This window comes from Pelodiscus sinensis, chromosome 1 (assembly GCF_049634645.1).
Source record: "Pelodiscus sinensis isolate JC-2024 chromosome 1, ASM4963464v1, whole genome shotgun sequence".
NCBI classification, from domain to species: Eukaryota; Metazoa; Chordata; order Testudines; family Trionychidae; genus Pelodiscus; species Pelodiscus sinensis.
The window spans coordinates 101,101,253-101,119,715 of NC_134711.1; the positions used below are offsets into that span (position 1 = coordinate 101,101,253).

Genomic DNA, 18,463 nt, shown 5'->3' on the forward strand with positions numbered 1-18,463 from the left:
ACTTAAAATGGAAAGAGAAATAAGATAAATGTATGAGTTTTAAAATTATTTTTTCTTTCTGATAACCTGTATTAGTATTTACATGTGCGAACATATACAATATTGCAGAGGGATAGTGAAATAAATGCACTACCAACAGTGGGCTGAATGGGAAAAGCTGCTCCTATATATTCGGTACTGTAAATTAGGTACTTTTATTTAAGTGGACAGCAGAATGATGTTGGAATTTTTAAAATGATTTAATGGGACTTGTAAAACCACCTTGATCTTCTCTTTCATACAACTCACGTGAGCGAGGTAGACATGGCACTATTATTCCATTTCTTAGGTCACAGAGCAGTGTTTCATTCATTTCTATGGTGGCAAAATGCTCTTTCTAAAGCCTTAAATCATGTACAGGCAGTCCCCGGGTTACGTACAAGATAGGGACTGTAGGTTTGTTCTTAAGTTGAATCTGTATGTAAGTTGGAACTGGCGTCCAGATTCAGCCGCTGCTGAAACTGACCAGCGGCTGACTACAGGAAGCCCGAGGCAGAGTTGCTCTGCCCCGGGCTTCCTGGAATCAGCCTCTGATCAATTTCAACAGGCTGACTCTGGACGCCAGTTCCGACTTACATACAGATTCAACTTAAGAACCCCAGGCGTCCCCAAGTCAGCTGCTGCTGAAACTGATCAGCGGCTGATTCCAGGAAGCCTGGGGCAGAGCAACTCTGCCTCGGGCTTCCTGTAGTCAGCGCTGGTCAGTTTCAGCAGCGGCTGACTTGGGGACGTCTGGGGCAGAGCAGCTGGGGTGCTGCCGGGTTGGTCCAGTAGCGCCCAGAGTGGCGCTGCGGGACCAACCGGCAGCGCCCCAGCTGCTCTACCACAGGTGTCTGGAGAAAAGCCTGGTCTGCTGGGGATGGGGGGGGGGGGGGGGGGGGGGGGCTTACTAGCTGCGCCCCTCTCCCCCCAGCAGACCAGGGAGACGCAGGCGGCGGACCAAGACGCACCGCGGTCCCGCTGCCCGGGTCCTCCGCGGCTTTGCTCCGCGTCTCCCTGGTCTGCTGGAGACCAGCAGACCAGGGAGACTGGGAGCAAAGCCTCTGAGGACGCCGGCAGCGGGACAGCCGCGGCGCGTCTGGGCTGTCCGCTGCCCATGTGCTCCCCGGCTTTGCTTCCCGTCTCCCTGGTCTGCTGGCGACCCTACTCCCCCACTCCCCCCATTTTGCTGCTATTTTTGTTTTGCAGCCCGAGTCAGTGCTTTTTTTTTTTTTCTTTTTTTTTTTTTTTGCTCAAGAAGTTTTCTGCTATTATGTGGGGTGAGGCCCTTCTCAAGAATCAAAAAGGGAGCGTGATGCCCAAAAGTTTGGGAACCACTGCTCTAAAACCTAATGACAGCTACAGTTTTATCACCAGGCACTTCCCTGTTTACTGATGCTATGAAAGATATAAAATAAAGCAATCATTTAAATGAGGAGTGGGGAACGTTTATTGGGTCGGGGGCTGCTGACCCCCAGGCTAGATGATTTTGTGTGCTCCAGCCCCATGATAGGACAGTGCAGGAGCTGGGGTGTCACTGCAAGCACCCCAATGCTGGGGAGCCCCAAGCCTTGGGGGCCAGATCCAGGCATTCCCCACCCCAATTTAAACCATAATACACTTAGGCTACACATCAACACTACACAACTTAAAAGAGCTGCACTGCAGCAGTGCTTGTAGTGAAGATGCTCTACGCCACTGGTCCTCAACCTTTTTATGACCAAGATCACTTTCTGAAATTAAAGGGAAAATGAAGATACACCTGTCCCTTTCCTTGAAGTCTCACTCCTTCCCCAAAGCCCCACCCTGCTCACTCAATTCCCTCATCCTCCGCATCTCATTCTTCCCCACTCACTTTTACTGGACTGGGCCAAGGGGTCGGAGTTTGGAAGGGGGATTGGGATACAGAAGGGGATGTGGAGTGCTGGTTGGGGAGGGTGGCACTCAGGTTTAGGGCAGAGGATTGAGGAGCTGAAGGGGGTATGGATGCTGGCCTTGTGGTGGTCAGGGCTGGGACAGGTGCTTAGTGTACAGAAGGGGGTTCATGGTGCAGGAGGTGTCAGGGCTGGGGAAGGAGCTTAGGGTGCTGTCTCAGAGGAGGGTCAGGGTTGGGGCAGGGGAATGGGGTGCTGACTTTAGGTGCGGGTAAGGGCTGGGGCTTGGGTTGTAGGAGGGGATATAGGGTGCTGGCTATGGAAAGAGGGGGGGGCTGGTTCACAGCCTCCCTCCAGGTGGCACTTACCATGCATGGCTCCTGCTTAGTAATGCAGCGAAGCTAAGGCAGGCTCCTTGCCTGCCCTGCCTCATGCAGAAACTCCTGCCCCTCAGTTCCTGTCCAAACACATGAACCACGCTGGCTGCTTCTGGGAATGGGCCAGCAGTGTGTGGGTGAGACAAGCAGGAAGCCTGCTAATCCTAATAGAGTGGTAGCCTCCCTAGGACTGACCAGTCATTCACCTTGCTCTAAGTGAAGGGGAGAGAGCTCTCCCACTGACTTAGTAACTACTGCCTCCGCGAGAGGCAGCAAAGATAGTGCTGTCTACATCAGTGCTTAGATCAGTAAAACTAACATTGCTCACAGGTAGGATTTATTCACACCCTGAAAACAATGTTATACTGAAGTTACATGTTGTGTAGACAAAGTCTAACACTTCCTCTAGTCAAAGCAGTTGGAATGGACTTGACAATTAACTTGTTTAAAAAAATATCAGGTATCTTGTCATTGACAGATGACTGGTATTCAACCTGTGGGCTGCTTGCGACCAAATCACGACATACCTATACATAAGATATCCTTTGGGCCATATATGGAATTATATATTGTATGCATTCAGCCCACACTGGTAAATAGGTTGAAACTACTGGATTACATGGTAGTATAGTAATATATTTACTGTAAAGCCAACCTGGAAAAGTAATGAATGTAAGTTATAAAATGAATAGTCATAGGATTCCGTTTTTATTTTTGGGTTGGTGAGTGGAGAATATTTACCTGTTTAATAGCTTGCTGTGCCAAGAATGCCATCTGTAATGGGTTGGGCTTTATTGTTAGTCTTGGTATATTCTGGTTTGGGGGAAATCTCATTTGTTGCGCAGGAAGAACTGGCCCATTAGAGTTTGGATTGTGATTCTGAAAGTTAATCAAGCGTGGAGGTGGTTGCTGGAAGAGACAGACAAAAATCCTCAGTAAGCTGTCTGAGGACTGACACCAAACAAACAAAAAAAAAAAACCCCACACCCCTTTCCTCAACGTCCAATTTCAAACTTCTAAAATACATGACATAGTACTAAATCATTCACTCAAATGTAAGATGAAATCAGTTCTCAGCATTGATGCATCTTGACAAGTAAAATATTATTCTATCTGAACTAATCACTGAGGCAAATTATGTAATTATGTGGTAAGAGGAGGTTACTTATCTCTAACTAGAAGCTCTTCTGTATTCCACTGTGGGTTATGCAAGAGCACCAAGTGCTTGGAACCAAAGAATTTGAAAGCACTGTCAATTGGTCTGCATATGCATCCTAGCTCATTTTGCGCTTCTGACTGAGGGGGATAAAGAGTGGAGTAGACCAACCCCCTCTCCAATTCCTTCTCTACCACAAATCAGTTAAGATTCAAAGCAGAGAGGAAGGAGGACAGAGTGGAATATAGATAAGGACCATGCATCTCAAAAAACTTCCAGCTACACATAAGTAACCCTAAGAAGAAGAGGAGGAGGTAATGGTCCCTATTGCATTTCACTGTGAGTGACTGACAGACACTCAGTACCTAAGTAGGAAGAGGGTTCAAGGATGTAGATGGCAGGGCTGAGCAGAGCTCCACCCTCTCAAAGCAGAAATATCCTTCCTCAATGCATGTTGTCTTGCAAATGTGTGAATGGAGCCCCATGTGGTTGCTTTACAGATGTCTAGGAGGTATCCCTGTTGAAGATATGTCATGGTAAGAACATTTATGGAAAAAAGGGACATGGATCAAGTAGCTAAAGGCTCAAAGTGGGGCCTCATGAGTAGAGAGAGAACAAAGCTTAGATCTCACTAGAGAAAAAGGTTTCTGAAGTGGTGGGAAGGTTCTTATTAGGCATTTCCAGAATCTACCGGTCAGTGAATGTGTGAAAGTGGATGGCACATGTTGATCATTGCCAATTGAATTACAAGAGAGTTGGCAGACAAACCTGGTGCCTTCAAAGACAGAATACAGTGCAAGAAGATTGGGAGAATAGCCTCTGGAAGGATGCCTCTTTCATGTGCTCAAGAAGAGAAGTGCTTCCATTTAGCTAGGTAGAATTTTTTAATAGACTCGTTTCTACTCTATGGTTGTGGAGTATGAACATTCTCAGGATGATACCCATCCAAATACAGAGGCCTGATGGAGGTGGACATGGATCAGGATGCCTGAACTTGTTACTCCACTGGGACAGGAACTTGAAGAACAATGGGAGAATGACTAGAAGTTGGGATGACATGTACAAGATTGGGATAATCAGAACTGCCTGGGCCAGAAGGGACAATCAGGATGACTATGTACCATCCTCCTGGGATTCTGTATAGAAAATTTACAGCAGGAACAGTATTGGAGGGAAGGAATAAATGAACTGGTCCAAATAGGGAAGAAGCAGATTGTCACCCTAGGATGACCTAATGCTCCTCTGGTGCAATAAATAAGTAGTGCATTTCCTGGTTGTTTCAGAAGCAAACAGTTCCCTGACTGGAATTAGAGAGAAGAAATATTGTGTAGTACCAACTGGTGAAGCTCCTGCTTCTGATCAATGATGAAATGTCTGCCGAAGGAATCTGTAAGCACATATTGCTTCCACAAAAGGTAGGCTACGGATATGGTGATTTGATCGCTGATACTCCAGTTCCAAAGGCTGACCACTTCTCTTCAGAGGGAGACTGATTTTGCTCCTCTTTGCCTGTTGATGTAGAAGACAGCTGTAATGTTGTTTGACGCATGGACATGGTGACTATAAAGAGAATGAAGAGATTGCTCACAACTCCAGGATCTTGACATGCATTCTGGACTCTGGAGATATGCAAGCAGTTGTACTGTGTGTCTGTTCATATTGTCCTCCCAATCTAATAAGGAGGCATCAGTAATAATGGTCCTGTCTTCAGAGAAAGGGAGGAAAAAACATCTGATGATTTGTCCACCATAGCAGATAAGGTGCTACCGTGGGCTGCCACTGCATCATGAAATTTGTGGAATGGCAGCTTGGGAAGTATACCAACTGCAGTCATATTTGAAACTAATGAAGGGGACGTAAGTGCATAAAGGAAGGTTACTCACCTTGTGCAGTAACTGGAGTTCTTCAAGATGTATCCCTGTGGGTGCTCCACTTAGGTGTGTCAGCGCCGCTGTACATATGGCCTGGAGATCTTTGGTAGCAGTCCCCCAGCCACTGGAGCATGCTGCGCTATTGTGTAATCACTCAGAATGACAGTTACACACACGTTGGTGGCCATTCCCTCCGTTCCGTCTCTACACTGGACTGTGTTAGCCCGGAGCAGAGGGTGGGTATGGAGCACCTACAAGGAAACACCTCAAAGAGCTCCAGTTACTGCACCAAGTGAGTCATCTTCCTTTCTTCTTCGAGGGTTGCCGTGGGTGCTCTACTTAGGTGGCTATGCAATAGTGTTCCTGCTTGGTGGTGGGTGATCTGTGATGCAGGACTGGATGTTGGACAGGACCGTACGTCCACATCTAGTGCCTGAGTCCTGAAAGGTCTGAATTGCATAATGTTGTGCAAAAGTATTGGCCGAAGCCCATGTTGCTGCTCTGCAAATGACATTTATGGGAAGACACCTGAGGAAAGCAGTTGTGGTAGATATTGCTCTCGTGGAGTGCACCTGTGTAAATGTCGGTGGCCGTCTGTTTTTCTGGGAATAAGCCAACTGTACACATGTAGAAATCCATTTGGATATTCTCTGCTTGGAGACAGGTTGACCTCTGGACCTGTTCACGCAGGACACGAATAGTCTGGGTGCTCTTTGAAAGTCTTTTGTATGTTCCAGGTAAAAGGCTAATGACCTGCGTACATCCAGCGTGTGCAGCGTTGCCTGGTAGCTGTCCTCATGTGGTTTCAGGAAGAACATAGGTAGGTATATCGGTTCATTACAATGGAATGAGGTAGGTATCTTGTGGAGGATTTTCAGGTGGGTTCTAAGGACAACCATGCCCTTGTGGAATATGGTGTATGGTGGGTCTGCCATAAGTGCTGCTATCTCTCCCACTCTCCTGGCTGATGTTATTGCAACGAGAAAGGCTACCTTCATTAATAGGTATAGAAACAAGCATGTTCCAAGTGACTAGAAAGGCCGTCTCAGGATTGAATCCAGCATGAGGTTCAAGTCCAATGATGGCACTGGATCTCTATGTGGTGGGTACAGGTTTTATATCCCTTTGCGAAATCTCTTAATGCACGGGAGGGAAAAAATGGAATACCCTTGTATGGGTGGGTGAATTGCTGATGTAACTGCTAAGTGTAAGTTGATGGAACTAATTGATAGTCCTCTGTCCTGCAGGTGAAGGATATATTTCAATATGTCTGACATCCCCACCTTGTGTGGATCCCATGCTCAAGTCAAATTCCGGGCCGCAAATCTGGCCCACTTCTGCAGGTAAGTTTCTCTCGGAGTGGGTCTCCTGGAGTTAATTAGGATATGTCTGACCTTTTGAGACAAGGTTAGCTCCTGTGTGAGAGCCAACAAGCATCCAGGCTCACAGGTTTAGTTTATGTATCCTGAGGTGTGGTATACATCACTTGTCCTGAGTCAAAAGAGCTTGTACCAGGAGAAACTTGTACAGCTGATGTGTGCGGAGTTGGAGTATGGCAGAGTACCAAATTTGTCTAGCCAATTGGGAGCTACAAGTATGACTCTTGCTCCCTTCTTTTTTTTTAATCTTTATTGCCATTTGAAGTATGAGAGAGATAAGTGGAAATGCGTATGCCAGTGGGAAGTCCCAGTGTATTGCAAATACATCGCAGTCCAATGCCTGCCCTGGAACAATACCGGGGGCACTTGGAATTGATGTGCATTGCAAACAAGTCTACAATCAGGTATTCCCATTTCCTGAAAAGGTTGTTTATGATGAATTTGTTGACCCCCCATTTGTGTTTCTGTAATTGTCCGATGAGGGCATCTGCTAGTACATTGTCCTTGCCCGGCAAATGCATTGTGGTAGGTGTGACTTTTTGTATAATACAACATCGCCATAGTTTCGTTGCTTCTGCACATAGGCTACGAGACCTCCCTTCCCCTCTGGCCGGTTTATGTAATACGTTGTTGTGACATTGTCCGACATTATCCTCATGTGTGTCTCGTATGTGTGGAAGTAGTTGAGCACATGCCCTCACTGCTCTGAATTCCAACACACTGATGTAAAGAAAGGACTCTTCATGTATCCATTGTCCCTATAATACAGGCCTGGGCAATATATGGCCTATGGGCCAGATCCAGCCCTCCAAGCCACCAGATCTGGCCCGCGGAGGCAGCAGGGAGCCCCAGGCAGGCTTCCCCGCAGCCCCGCGCAGAAACATGGCTGCAGGGCTCCATTTTTGTTTTAAAACTGGAGGAGAGGGGGGAAGTTTTAGGAGCTGCCCTGCCCCTAGCACATTCCCACTGGCTGGTTTCTGTCAGAAACCAGCCAATGGGAGCTGCCTGTTAGAATAACAAGCAGCTAAGAAGAATCATGCCACTTGTCCTGGGCTCAGTTATTCATGAAGCACATGGCCAGACAGGCTGGCTGGGAAACATTTTAAGCTCTGCGAGCAGGCAGATTAATTTGGCAGCTGATAAGCAAGTCTCTTGGCCACAGCCTGCTTCTGGAACCCCAACCTTTCTTGCCCCAACTCTCTGCCTCCTCTCCCCCTCAACAAACCCAAAACCTCTGTCCCCCTCTTACACCAATCTCCTGCCCCAGATCACAATCCCCTCCTACCGAAGATCACATTCCAAACCCCTGCACTAGGTCACAACTGCCTGCTTCATCTCAACTCCCTCTCAGACTCCAGTCCCTTACCCCAAGCTGCCTTCTGCACCCGTCCTCCATTCCAGACCCCACATCTCCTCCATTAATATAATGAAAGAGTGCGGCCCTCAACCACTTTCCAAAATCTTGGAGAGGCCCCCATCAAAAACTGCCTACCCTGCTGTAATATCACACTCCCCATGTGGGTTCTTCATCCCAGCAGGGACACGTCTGTCATGATAATGACAGATGGCATCTGAAATGGAAGTCCTATGCAGACATTGTTTATGTCTGTCCACCAATTTAGAGTGGTTTTGACCTGGCCAGGCACATGGAGCATCTTGTGGAGTGGATTGTGCCTGGAGCAGTACACAGAGTGTAGCCATGCCCGGAAAGGCCTCATATGTAGACGAGCATTCGGGACCACAAACATAGACGCTTCCATGTGTCCTAGTGTTTGCAGGCATGTATGTGCCATGGTGTGTGTGCAACTCTGTACGGATACGATCAAGATGTGCTTATCCAACCATCTGTGGGTTGGCAGTGAGGCTATACCCTGAGTGCAGTCCAACTGTACTCCTATAAACTCCAGTGTCTGGGTAGAAGCGAGGGTGCACTTTTCCAAATTTAGTAAGAGCCTGAGCATGTCGAATAATGCTCCTGTTGACTCCAGTAATTGTTCCGTTCGTCACAGGTGGATGCCATAATCAAGCAATTGTCGAGGTAGGGAAAAACGTTTGTTTTCTTTGCAGGTGTGTGGCTACCACGGACAGAACTTTGGAAAATATTCTGGGTGCCGTAAACAGCCCAAAGGGGAGCACCCTATACTAATAGTGTAAGTCCTTGATGGTGAACCTGAGGAATCATCTGTGAGCTGGGTGGATGAAAATATACATCCTTGAGGTTGAGGGTAGCTAGCCATGCTCCTTTCTCCAAGGCAAGTATGATCTTTGCCAGCATGACCATACTGAGTCATTGATACTTGCCAAACTGGTTGAGTCCATGTAGACCCAATATGGGCCTCTACCTCCCCCAACCCTCGATTTCTTGACTGTTAGAAAGTATCGGGAATAAAATCCCCTTCCTCTGAAGCGGTTGGGTACCTCCTCTATGGTGCCTAGTTTTAGATGCTGCTGCGCTTCTTCCAGGAGGACCAATTCATGAGGGGGTCCCTGAAGAGTGATGGAAAAGGGGGTGGGTTGGTAGAACTGCTGTGAATGGTATGCAGTATCCGGTTCATATTATTTCTAGGACCCATTGGTCTGAGGTGATGGTTTTCCATGCCAAGTAGAATGCAGAGAATCTATTTCCAAATAGTTGTTTGCTTGGTTGTACCTGCCCTGGAGAACCGGGGGCTTTTGAACCCTCAACCCAAACCTCAAATTTGCTGACGCGAGGTGGGCACCTGGGTCAAGAATTGCTCATTTGACTGTCTTCGTTGAGTTTATCTTATACGCCTTTTGCTCTCATAGGATCTTTGTTGTTGTGTATACCCTAATGTTCTGAACTTCTGGTTATAATGTTTGTATTGTTTCCTCTTGGTTCCGGGCAGCTGTATCCCATGTGTGCATAGCGTTGCCCTGGACTCCTTCAATGTGTGGAGAGCTGAGTTTGTTGCCTCTGCAAAGAGCTTCTCACCCTCGAATGGGAGATCCTCAATGTTTGATTGAATCTCCCTGGGGAACCCTGACAGCTGCAGCCATGACATCCATCTCAGCACTACTGCAGATGCTGTTGATCTGGCCACTGTGTCCGCTTCATCTAGTGCTGCCTGTAGAGCTGTTCGAGAAATCAGTGAGCCTTCTCTGATATTCGATTCGAACTGCTCCCTCACATCTTCTGGTACAAAAGGAATTGAATGATTCAACCGTGTTGTGCGAGTATTTTGTTAGTAGAGCCACAAAATTCGCAATTTTCAGCTGGAGGGAGGCTGAGGAGTAGGCTTTCTTCCCCATAGCATCTAGCCTTTTTGTCTCTATGACAACTTGGTGTTCTGGGGTACTGTTGTTGCTTCCCCCTCTGGTTGGCTGCTTTGACCACTAGTGAATTAGGGGAAGGGTGAGAGAAGAGGAATTCAACTCCTGTAGGGATGACGTAATACTTCTTATTTAGTTTTTTCGATATTGGAGGCACCGATGCTGGGGTTTTCCAGATGGACTTAGCTGGATCAATCAAGGCTTTGTTCACCGGTAAAACCAGTCTGGTATGTTGAGGTAAGCTGAGTATGCTTGTGAGTTCATGTTTGTTCTGTGTTATGTCTGAGGGTTTTATGGCAAGTGTGTCTGCTACCCTCCTAAACAGGCCTTGGAACCTTTTGAAGACATCCCCTCTGACTGGTGACGCCGGGAGACTGTGTTCCTCCATCATGGAATAGGAAGTATTGGGGGAAGGGGGGGGGAGGGGGGAGACAGAGAAAGCCTGTGTTACCTCCTCCATATGACTCACTGTCATGGTCGGTTTGGTCCCAGTCTGCTCGTTTTCGGGTGTCAGCTGACTGTGCCCCAGGGACCTGCATAGTGCATTGAAACTGCTGGGTTCGGTAAGGCGCCCATGGGTCCCAATAAGCTCATTGCAGGGGCATCAGTGGGGGCATTCACTGTGCCACTTGCCATTTCTGCCTTTGCTGTTGTAGTGGTTCCGCATATAGAGGGACTCTGTGCTGGTCCTTTGACTGTTCCTCCTCGTCACTAAATCTGGCAGGATGTTTGTGATGCTGGTGTCGAGGAGAACAGGGAACCCCTAGCCCATGGTGTGCCATTGGTACCAAATAGTGGTGAGCATGGTACCAAACCTACTGCGAGGTCCGCCTCTGTCATGAACCTCTGTACAGGAATATGAAGAGGCATTGATGTATAGTTCCATATAGCTGCCCGTGTCAGTACTATTGGCGCTTTGAAGTGCGCCAGTACCGGCTGTACCAAGCGTTTGTTCAAGCGCGTTATTCCTCTGCTCTATGCTTCATATTAGGGTCACAGCTTTTCTTTAAGTCAGATCCCCTGTCCCGTTTTTGGGAGCCCTGCCTAGTGGCATTCTTATCAGCTTCCTTTGTCTTTTTGTTTGCTAGAGGCTGAGGCTCAGAGGGGGACCAGGCGCGTTTCACGCTTTGCTCTGGGTCCTGCTCTCTAGCATGTCTCTGCGAAGGAGAGCTCTTCCTGCCTCTGTGTCTGTCTGTGAGCCATGTTGTGGTCCAAGAATAGTAGTCTTCTTTGTAGGTCTCTCGCCTTCTTAGAGTGTGGGGCAAGTTTTTGACAGTGCGGGCAGTGACTGACAGTATGGTCTTGCCCTAGGCAGCGCAGACACTGCTCGTGTCCATCTGCTGCTGCGATTGTTATTCCGCACCCAGTGCACCTTTTAAAGACCAGTGGTATGGGCATGACAGGTTTTCCTCTGTTTATACTGTCTTTTGGGTGAGCGGGATATGGCAGAAGCGCTCATGCGCCACTTCGCCTGCTTTTCTATCTGCTGGTATCCTCCTCCCCCCCCCCCATCCCATTCCATTCAATGCTGTTAGGGAGACTGACTAAGTGCGACCGATACCAGCAGCAGTTGAGAAGGAACTGAGGAAATGGCCACCGGGGCATATGTAACTGTCATTCTGAGCAATTACACAATACTGGCGGCTGGGGGACTGCTACCAAAGATCTCCAGGCCGTGTGCACAGCAGCACTGACACACCTAAGTGGAGCATCCACGGGGACCCTCAAAGAAGGTGGCCATATTACCTAGGAGAGACAGAAAAGTCTTGACTGGTACTTATAGATTACTCGTGATGTAAGTTCTGTTACTGTTCACAGTCTGGAACCTGTCCTTGAGCAGGTATGCTCTTGTAGTAATAGAATTTAAGGTTGCCCTGTGAAGTTAAGAGATTCTATGGCAGTGAAAACAGATTTTTCAGCCTTTATGTAGATTCTCAGTGAGGAGAGGATGGGTAGCATTGGGGAAGCTGATGCACAGGCTGCTTGGCAGGACTTCGCTGCAAGGTGCCAGTCAAGGTCGGGGGGGGGGGAGGGGGGGAGAGACAGACAATAATGTGTGATATGGGCTGCTAATATTGTGAATATTTTGATGAACACTCTGTGGGCAATTGCTATTCTGAAGACGAGTACTCTGTACTGAAAATGGATAGAACCCACGATGAATTTGGGAAAGCAGCTGTGGGCAGGATGAGTATCTATGTGAAAGTACGTATCTTTCATATTGAGATCCATGAACTCCAGGCCTGTTCCTAAAGATCAGTTTGTTGCTGCCGATGTGGAATGGACATGATCAAGTACTCGAAGAAGAACTTAAAGTTCTGATCTGGACCACGCGATGGTGAGAAGGAACTGAAGAGACAGTTGGCCCACACAATCCATTACCTTTTGAAGGGGTAAGTTGAGCCAGTGCACATGTACAAATCAACAGAGGCTGCTTTCAAATTCTCTGGCTCCAAGTGCATCTGTAATCCACAGTGGACAATAACAGGGACCATATCTCAAAGAAAAGTTTTTTTTATAATGCTCAGATATTTGTAGAGTTGCAGGCAGCGAGCTCTTGAAAAAGTGCTGTCAAGTCATACAATTTGGACTTCCCTATGCTTATAATATGTACTAAAGACAGCTGCGCCAATGAAATAATGTCTCTAGAAGTTACCTTGTTGTAATTCTACAAGAACAAATTCATCAAGACATGTCTTCTCTCTGGAGCAATGTTAGTTTACCTGGTGAGAAGCAGGAGTGGGCTGCACGGGCCCTGGAATTCTTGGATTTGGCATCCCCATTGGGCCTGCCCTGCGTTGAGCCTGCTGCCTCTGAGCCATGACCTGCTGCTGCATGTGCTGGAGTCGTAGTTGAGCTAAACTTATCTGTGTTGGGAACTTAGAAAGTTGGTTTGAAGGTAAGCCACTTTGTGGCTGTAAATTTGGTTCCATCACAGGGCTCTTGGGAATGTGTGGTGGGGTTTCTTTATCTTCAATTACCAAAGAACCTGGTTAAAAATAAAAATATGTTTTAAAACATTCAACTTATTGCTCAGGAGATCTGCAAGTTCTCATAATTTCCCTCTCTTTATGCCATTAGGTTCACCATTCCTGATTGCATTTTAAAGAATGGATAAACAACGAGGGCCCTTCCATTACACTGAAGTTACATGTTATTTAACTCGTTGAACTGAGAACTTTAAAATGCTTTTTTTAAAAAGATATATTCTAAATAGAGTTAAGTTATTTAGTAACATCCCATTAGCCTATTACCACATTGTCAATTTAGCTAGTATTCTAGCCAACACACAACTGCAGGCCTGAGTTTCTTCATTTACAAGAACTTCTACACAACATGACATATGGGGCAAAGTGTACCCTGGTGAACCTTCATACTGAAGATTTGACTCTTGAAGACTTCAACTTCTGAAAGTGTGTAAAATACTGGAGACCCACCAAAAGGAGCCTGTGCTACATTATGATTCGTGAAGCCATGCAAACAGACTGAAACACGCAGGCTTCCACATGGAATTCCTATTTCCATTTCATTAAGAACATGAGAATGGCCATACTGGGTCAGACCAAAGGTCTATCTAGCCCAGTACCCTGTCTGCTGATGGTGGCCAATACCAGATGCCCTAGAGGGAGGGAACACAACAGGTAATCCTCACATGTTCCCTCTCCTGTCATCCATTTCCAGACAAACAAGAGGCTAGGGATACCATTCCTACCCATCCTGGCTAATAGCCATTGATGGACCTAACCTCCATGAATCTATCTAGCTCTTTTTTGAACCCTGTTAAAGTCCTCGTCTTCATAACATCCTCTGGCAAGGAGTTCCACAGTTTGACTGTACACTGATTGAAGAAAAACTTCCTTTTTTTTTTTTTTGTTTAAATCCTGCTGCCTATTAATTGCATTTGGTGACACCTAGTTTTTATATTCTGGGAATAAGTAAATAACTTTTTGATTCACTTTTAATCTCTCTTCCTATGGGACCCGTTCCAAACCCCATATCATTTTTGTTGCCCTTTTCTGAACTTTTTCCAATGCCAATATATCTTTTTTGAGATGAGGCGACCACATCTGCATGTAGTAGTCAAGATGTGGGCGTATCATGGTTTTAATACAGAAACAATAATATATTCGCTGTCTTATTCTCTATCCCTTTTTTAATGATTCCTAACATTCTATTTGCTTTTTTGACTGCCACTGCACACAGAGTGGATGTTTTCAGAAATATCCACAATGACTTCAAGATCTATCTCTGAGTAGTTATCGGAAAATTAGTCCCCATCATATTGTATGTATAGTTGAGATTATTTTTTCCAATGTGCATTACTTTACATTTATTAACATTACATTTCATTTGCCATTTTGTTGCCCAATCATTTAGTTTGGTGAGATCTTTTTTAAGCTCTTCACAGTCTGCTTCGGTCTTAACTATCTTGAGCAGTTTGGTATCATTTGCAAATGTTGCCACCTCACTGTTTACCCCTTTCTCTAGATCATTTACAAATAAATTGAATAGGATTGGTCCCAGGACAGACCTTTGGAGGACCCCACTCGTTACCTCTCTCCACTCTGAAAACTTACCATTTATTCCTACCTTTTGTTTCCTGTCTTTTAATCAGATATCAATCCATGAAAGGACCTTCCCTCTTATCCCAGGATAACTTACTTTACTTAAATCTTTGGTGAGGGACCTTATCAAAGGCTTTCTGGAAATCTAAGTATACTATATCCACTGTTTCCCCCCTTGTACACATGTTTGTTGACCCCCTCAAAGAACTCTAGTAGATTAGTAAGGCATGACTTCCCTTTACAGAAATCATGCTGACTTTCCCTCAACAAATTACGTTCGTTTATGTGTCTGACAATTTTATTCTTTACTATAGTTTCAACTAATTTGCCCGGTATGGACATTAGCCTTACTGGTCTGTAATTGCCAGGTTCACCTTTAGAGCCCTTTTTAAAATATTGGTGTCACGTTATCTATCTTCCAGTCATTAGGTACAGAAGCTGATTTAACTGTGGTTTGTAATATCCTTTAAGAGTTCTGCAATTTCCCATTTGAGTTCTGAAAGAACTCTTAGGTGATGGCCATCTGCACCTGGTGACTTGTTACTGTTAAGTTTATCAATTTGTTTCAAAACTTCCTCTAATGACACCTCAGTCTGGGACAAATCCTCGGATTTGTCACCTAAAGAATGGCTCAGGTTTGGGGATCTCCCTAATATTCTCAGCCGTGAAGACTGAAGCAAAGAATTCATTTAGCTTCTCCGCTACGACATTATCTTTGAGGGCTCCTTTAACATCTCGATCATCCAAGGGCCCCACTGGTTGTTTAACAGGCTTCCCGCTTCTGATGTACTTAAACATTTTACTATTACTTTTTGAGTTTTTGGCTAGCTGTTCTTCAAACTAGTTTTTGGCTTTTCTTATTATATTTTTACACTTAGTTTGACCACATTTATGCTCCTTTCTATTTTTCTCACTAGGATTTGACATCCACTTTTAAAAAGATGTCTGTTTTTAACCTCTCACTGCTTCTTTTACTTGGTTATTAAGCCACAGTGGCACTTCTTTGGTTCTCTTACGTTTAAGTTGGGCCTCTATTATGGTTTCTTTGAAAATTATCTTCTCGGACCCACAATTCATCATAAGGAAGAAAAGGTTTACTGGAAATAAAAGAAAAACAGCTTCTTTTATACCTTCACAGACTCATTACTCACATGGCTGGAGGGATCACCCCTGAAGAAAAATACAGACAACTCTTTTGAAATCACTTTTCCAAAAATAGGTAGAGGCAGGGAAGGAAAAAACAAACAGTTATTAACTTGTTCTGTAATAACTGTTCTTCAAAATGTGTTGCACATATCCATTCCACTTCAGGTGGGTGGGTATTCAGTGTATTGGCCATATGATGCTATAAAGCAGAGGTGAGGAGACTAAAGCCCAAGGGCCAGATGTGGTCCCCAGCTTGCCTGGATCTGGCCCCTAGGGCTCAGGGCTCCTCCCCCACAGCATTGGGGAACCCGTGCTGGCACTGCAGCACCCACTGCCCCCGGCCTGATTGATTTTCTGTGGGTCAGCAGCCCCCAACCCAAAAAAGGTTACCCACCCCTGCTATAAAGGGTGGAGCCATTGTCCTGTTGTCCACCAAATGATGGAATGGACATGTCCAACAAATCTCAAATAGTGACAAAATAGATTAGCAAAAATTTGTTCTTTGAGTGATTATACATATCCATTCCGCTTCAGGTGACAAGCAATTCAATCTGGAGGAGTACTGTGTCTGAATTATTGTAGGACACGTCCAAATCTGGCATCATCTCTAGACTGTTGGGGGTGGTGTACTAAGAAGCAGAAGTACATATTTATGAGCAAGTTGAGGCATGACAAATGTCCAATATAGGCACGTGAGCTAAAAATGCTGCAGTAGCCATGTGAGCTCTCACTGAACATGCCAACACCTTGTCAGGCAGAGTTACATTGGCTAGGACAGTGATGGGTAACCTGAGGCTCTTTACTGTTGCCCCACATAGAACCCTGAACAGGCCAATGTGCAAGGCTGCCAGGTTCTGCTGGTTTTCGTCCACTTAGGTTTCTTTCCCTACCAGTATTACTAAAGTGACACACACGTGAAGTGAGATATGTGCTAACTGCATACATTTACTGTGAAAGCCATGCACTTCCTCTGCATTCAAAAGCGCTACTATGGTTCAGTCAAGATGCCCTACACATTCTAGGTGTACAAGTGCACTTAGCAAAACTACCCTATCCCAGGTGACCATCTTGGTTGCAACAATCTTATGGCCCACTGAGATGAAGGAGGGCCACTCATGCAGCCCATCCACTAACCTAAGATTGCCCATCACTGGGCAAGGACATCATAAAAATGTATACAGGAGGAAATCCATGAGGAGGTTCTGAGGTGAGACTAGAAGACCCCCTCATCCTGTGTATGACTGCGACGAATACTTGTGAAGATGACTTAAAACAATTTAGTACTGTCCAAGTAGAATGCTAACACTCTCCTAAGCATCCAATATGTAGAGTCTCTTATCTGTATCAGCATAGGGCTTAGGAAAGAAAGCAGTAAGCTGCTGAATGACTGGTGCAAACATGAGAAAACACTTTGGATGAGGGCACAGGTCTATCTTGTCCTTGTAGAGGATTATATACAGTGGACCAAGTAGAACTCTCAGTTCCCCTACTCGACAGTTCCCTCAATAAAGAGATCACCACCAAAACAAAAATTAAAAAAAATCTACCTTCAATGAGAGATGGAGCAACAAATAGGTAGTCAAAGGTTCAAATGGAGCACCCATTAGTTTTACTAAAACTAGATTTAAGTCCTAAGAAGGAGTAGGATAGGAATATTAAATTGCATGTAACTATGTAGCCGACAAACATTTTGTTGGTTAGAGTGTTACCCAATGAGCAGTTCTGCACTAAGAATACCTAAGGAGACAGCAGGTAGGCAGGCTGCCTCGGTCCTAGCTCATGCTAGATCCTGGCAACTACCCAGGCTGTGGCTCTGCATTAAATGTACCTCAGGGGTCGGTGGGCAGGCAGGCTGGCTAAATCCCAACTTGTGCCGAATCCTGGCAGATACTCCCTCTGCAGCTGTGCACTAAAAGTATCTAGGAGCCCACTGGGGGATGGAGAGGCATAAAAGTGTACAAATAATCCCACTGTTCAGTCCTTTTAGCTGTAGGAGGTATGAAAGATGGAGTTTCCTACAACACTTTAGTGAGCTCTGAAATAGCCACATTTATGGGAACTGCCACTTATGAAGGCCCTACAGACCTCATGGTATCAACCAACCGGGTGAGCTCTCTTGAACTACTTTCACTTGTATGTCTAATAAAGACGACACATTTGAGAAGGTTATGTTGAGATGTTTCCTCAATTGTCAGTATACCTGTGCAGGCTCAGCAAATCATGCAGCACAGCATACACCTGATGTAGTGATGGCACTGGAACCATTTCTTGGTACTGCTGAGTCAAAGATGGGGTCTCCTCACAGGTCAATCACAAGGCTGGAATCTGAACACGAGTCAGTGACTCTGCCTGAAGTACTATTTGCTACAAGTAGTGCATTTGTATCAAGCACGTGTTTACTCTCCTTCCCAGCACGTTTGCTAGACTTCAGTGCCATAGACCTCAATCTCCTGGGCACAGAGTCCATTGATGCCAGCTTACAATGCCTCCTCTTCGGTATCAGAGAAGGAGATCTGCATCAAACTCTGCAAAGACAGGCAATCACTCCTAACTGAAGGAGACTTGCTTAGTGCATATTCTGAAAGGGGATGCTAGCAGAGTGGTTGAAGGGCTGCCTGCATAAGGTGCTTTAGTCAGATGTCCCTGTCCTTTTTAATTCTGGCCTTAAAGTTCCTGCAGATTTGGTACCTGTCTGATGTGAGGCATCTGGAGTGAGAGTCACTGCCTGGAACTGATTACTTGCAAGCATTACAAGACCTGAATCCCAGGGACTCAGGTATGTCTCA

The 18,463-nt window shown here is 45.8% G+C and overlaps 1 protein-coding gene across 6 annotated transcripts in view; it reads right to left on the minus strand.

Annotated features, from left to right (window-relative positions):
• The window catches only part of TRIM24 (tripartite motif containing 24), a 114,869-nt gene that overhangs the window by 27,407 nt on the left and 68,999 nt on the right, over positions 1-18,463 (minus strand). For all 6 annotated transcript variants that reach the window (XM_075939521.1, XM_075939513.1, XM_075939505.1 and 3 more), the window contains 2 exons: positions 12,690-12,955; positions 3,011-3,178 (listed from right to left, as the gene is read on the minus strand). In XM_075939521.1, the coding sequence (XP_075795636.1) occupies positions 3,011-3,178; positions 12,690-12,955 (434 nt within the window). The remainder of the gene's footprint in view (positions 1-3,010; positions 3,179-12,689; positions 12,956-18,463) is intronic.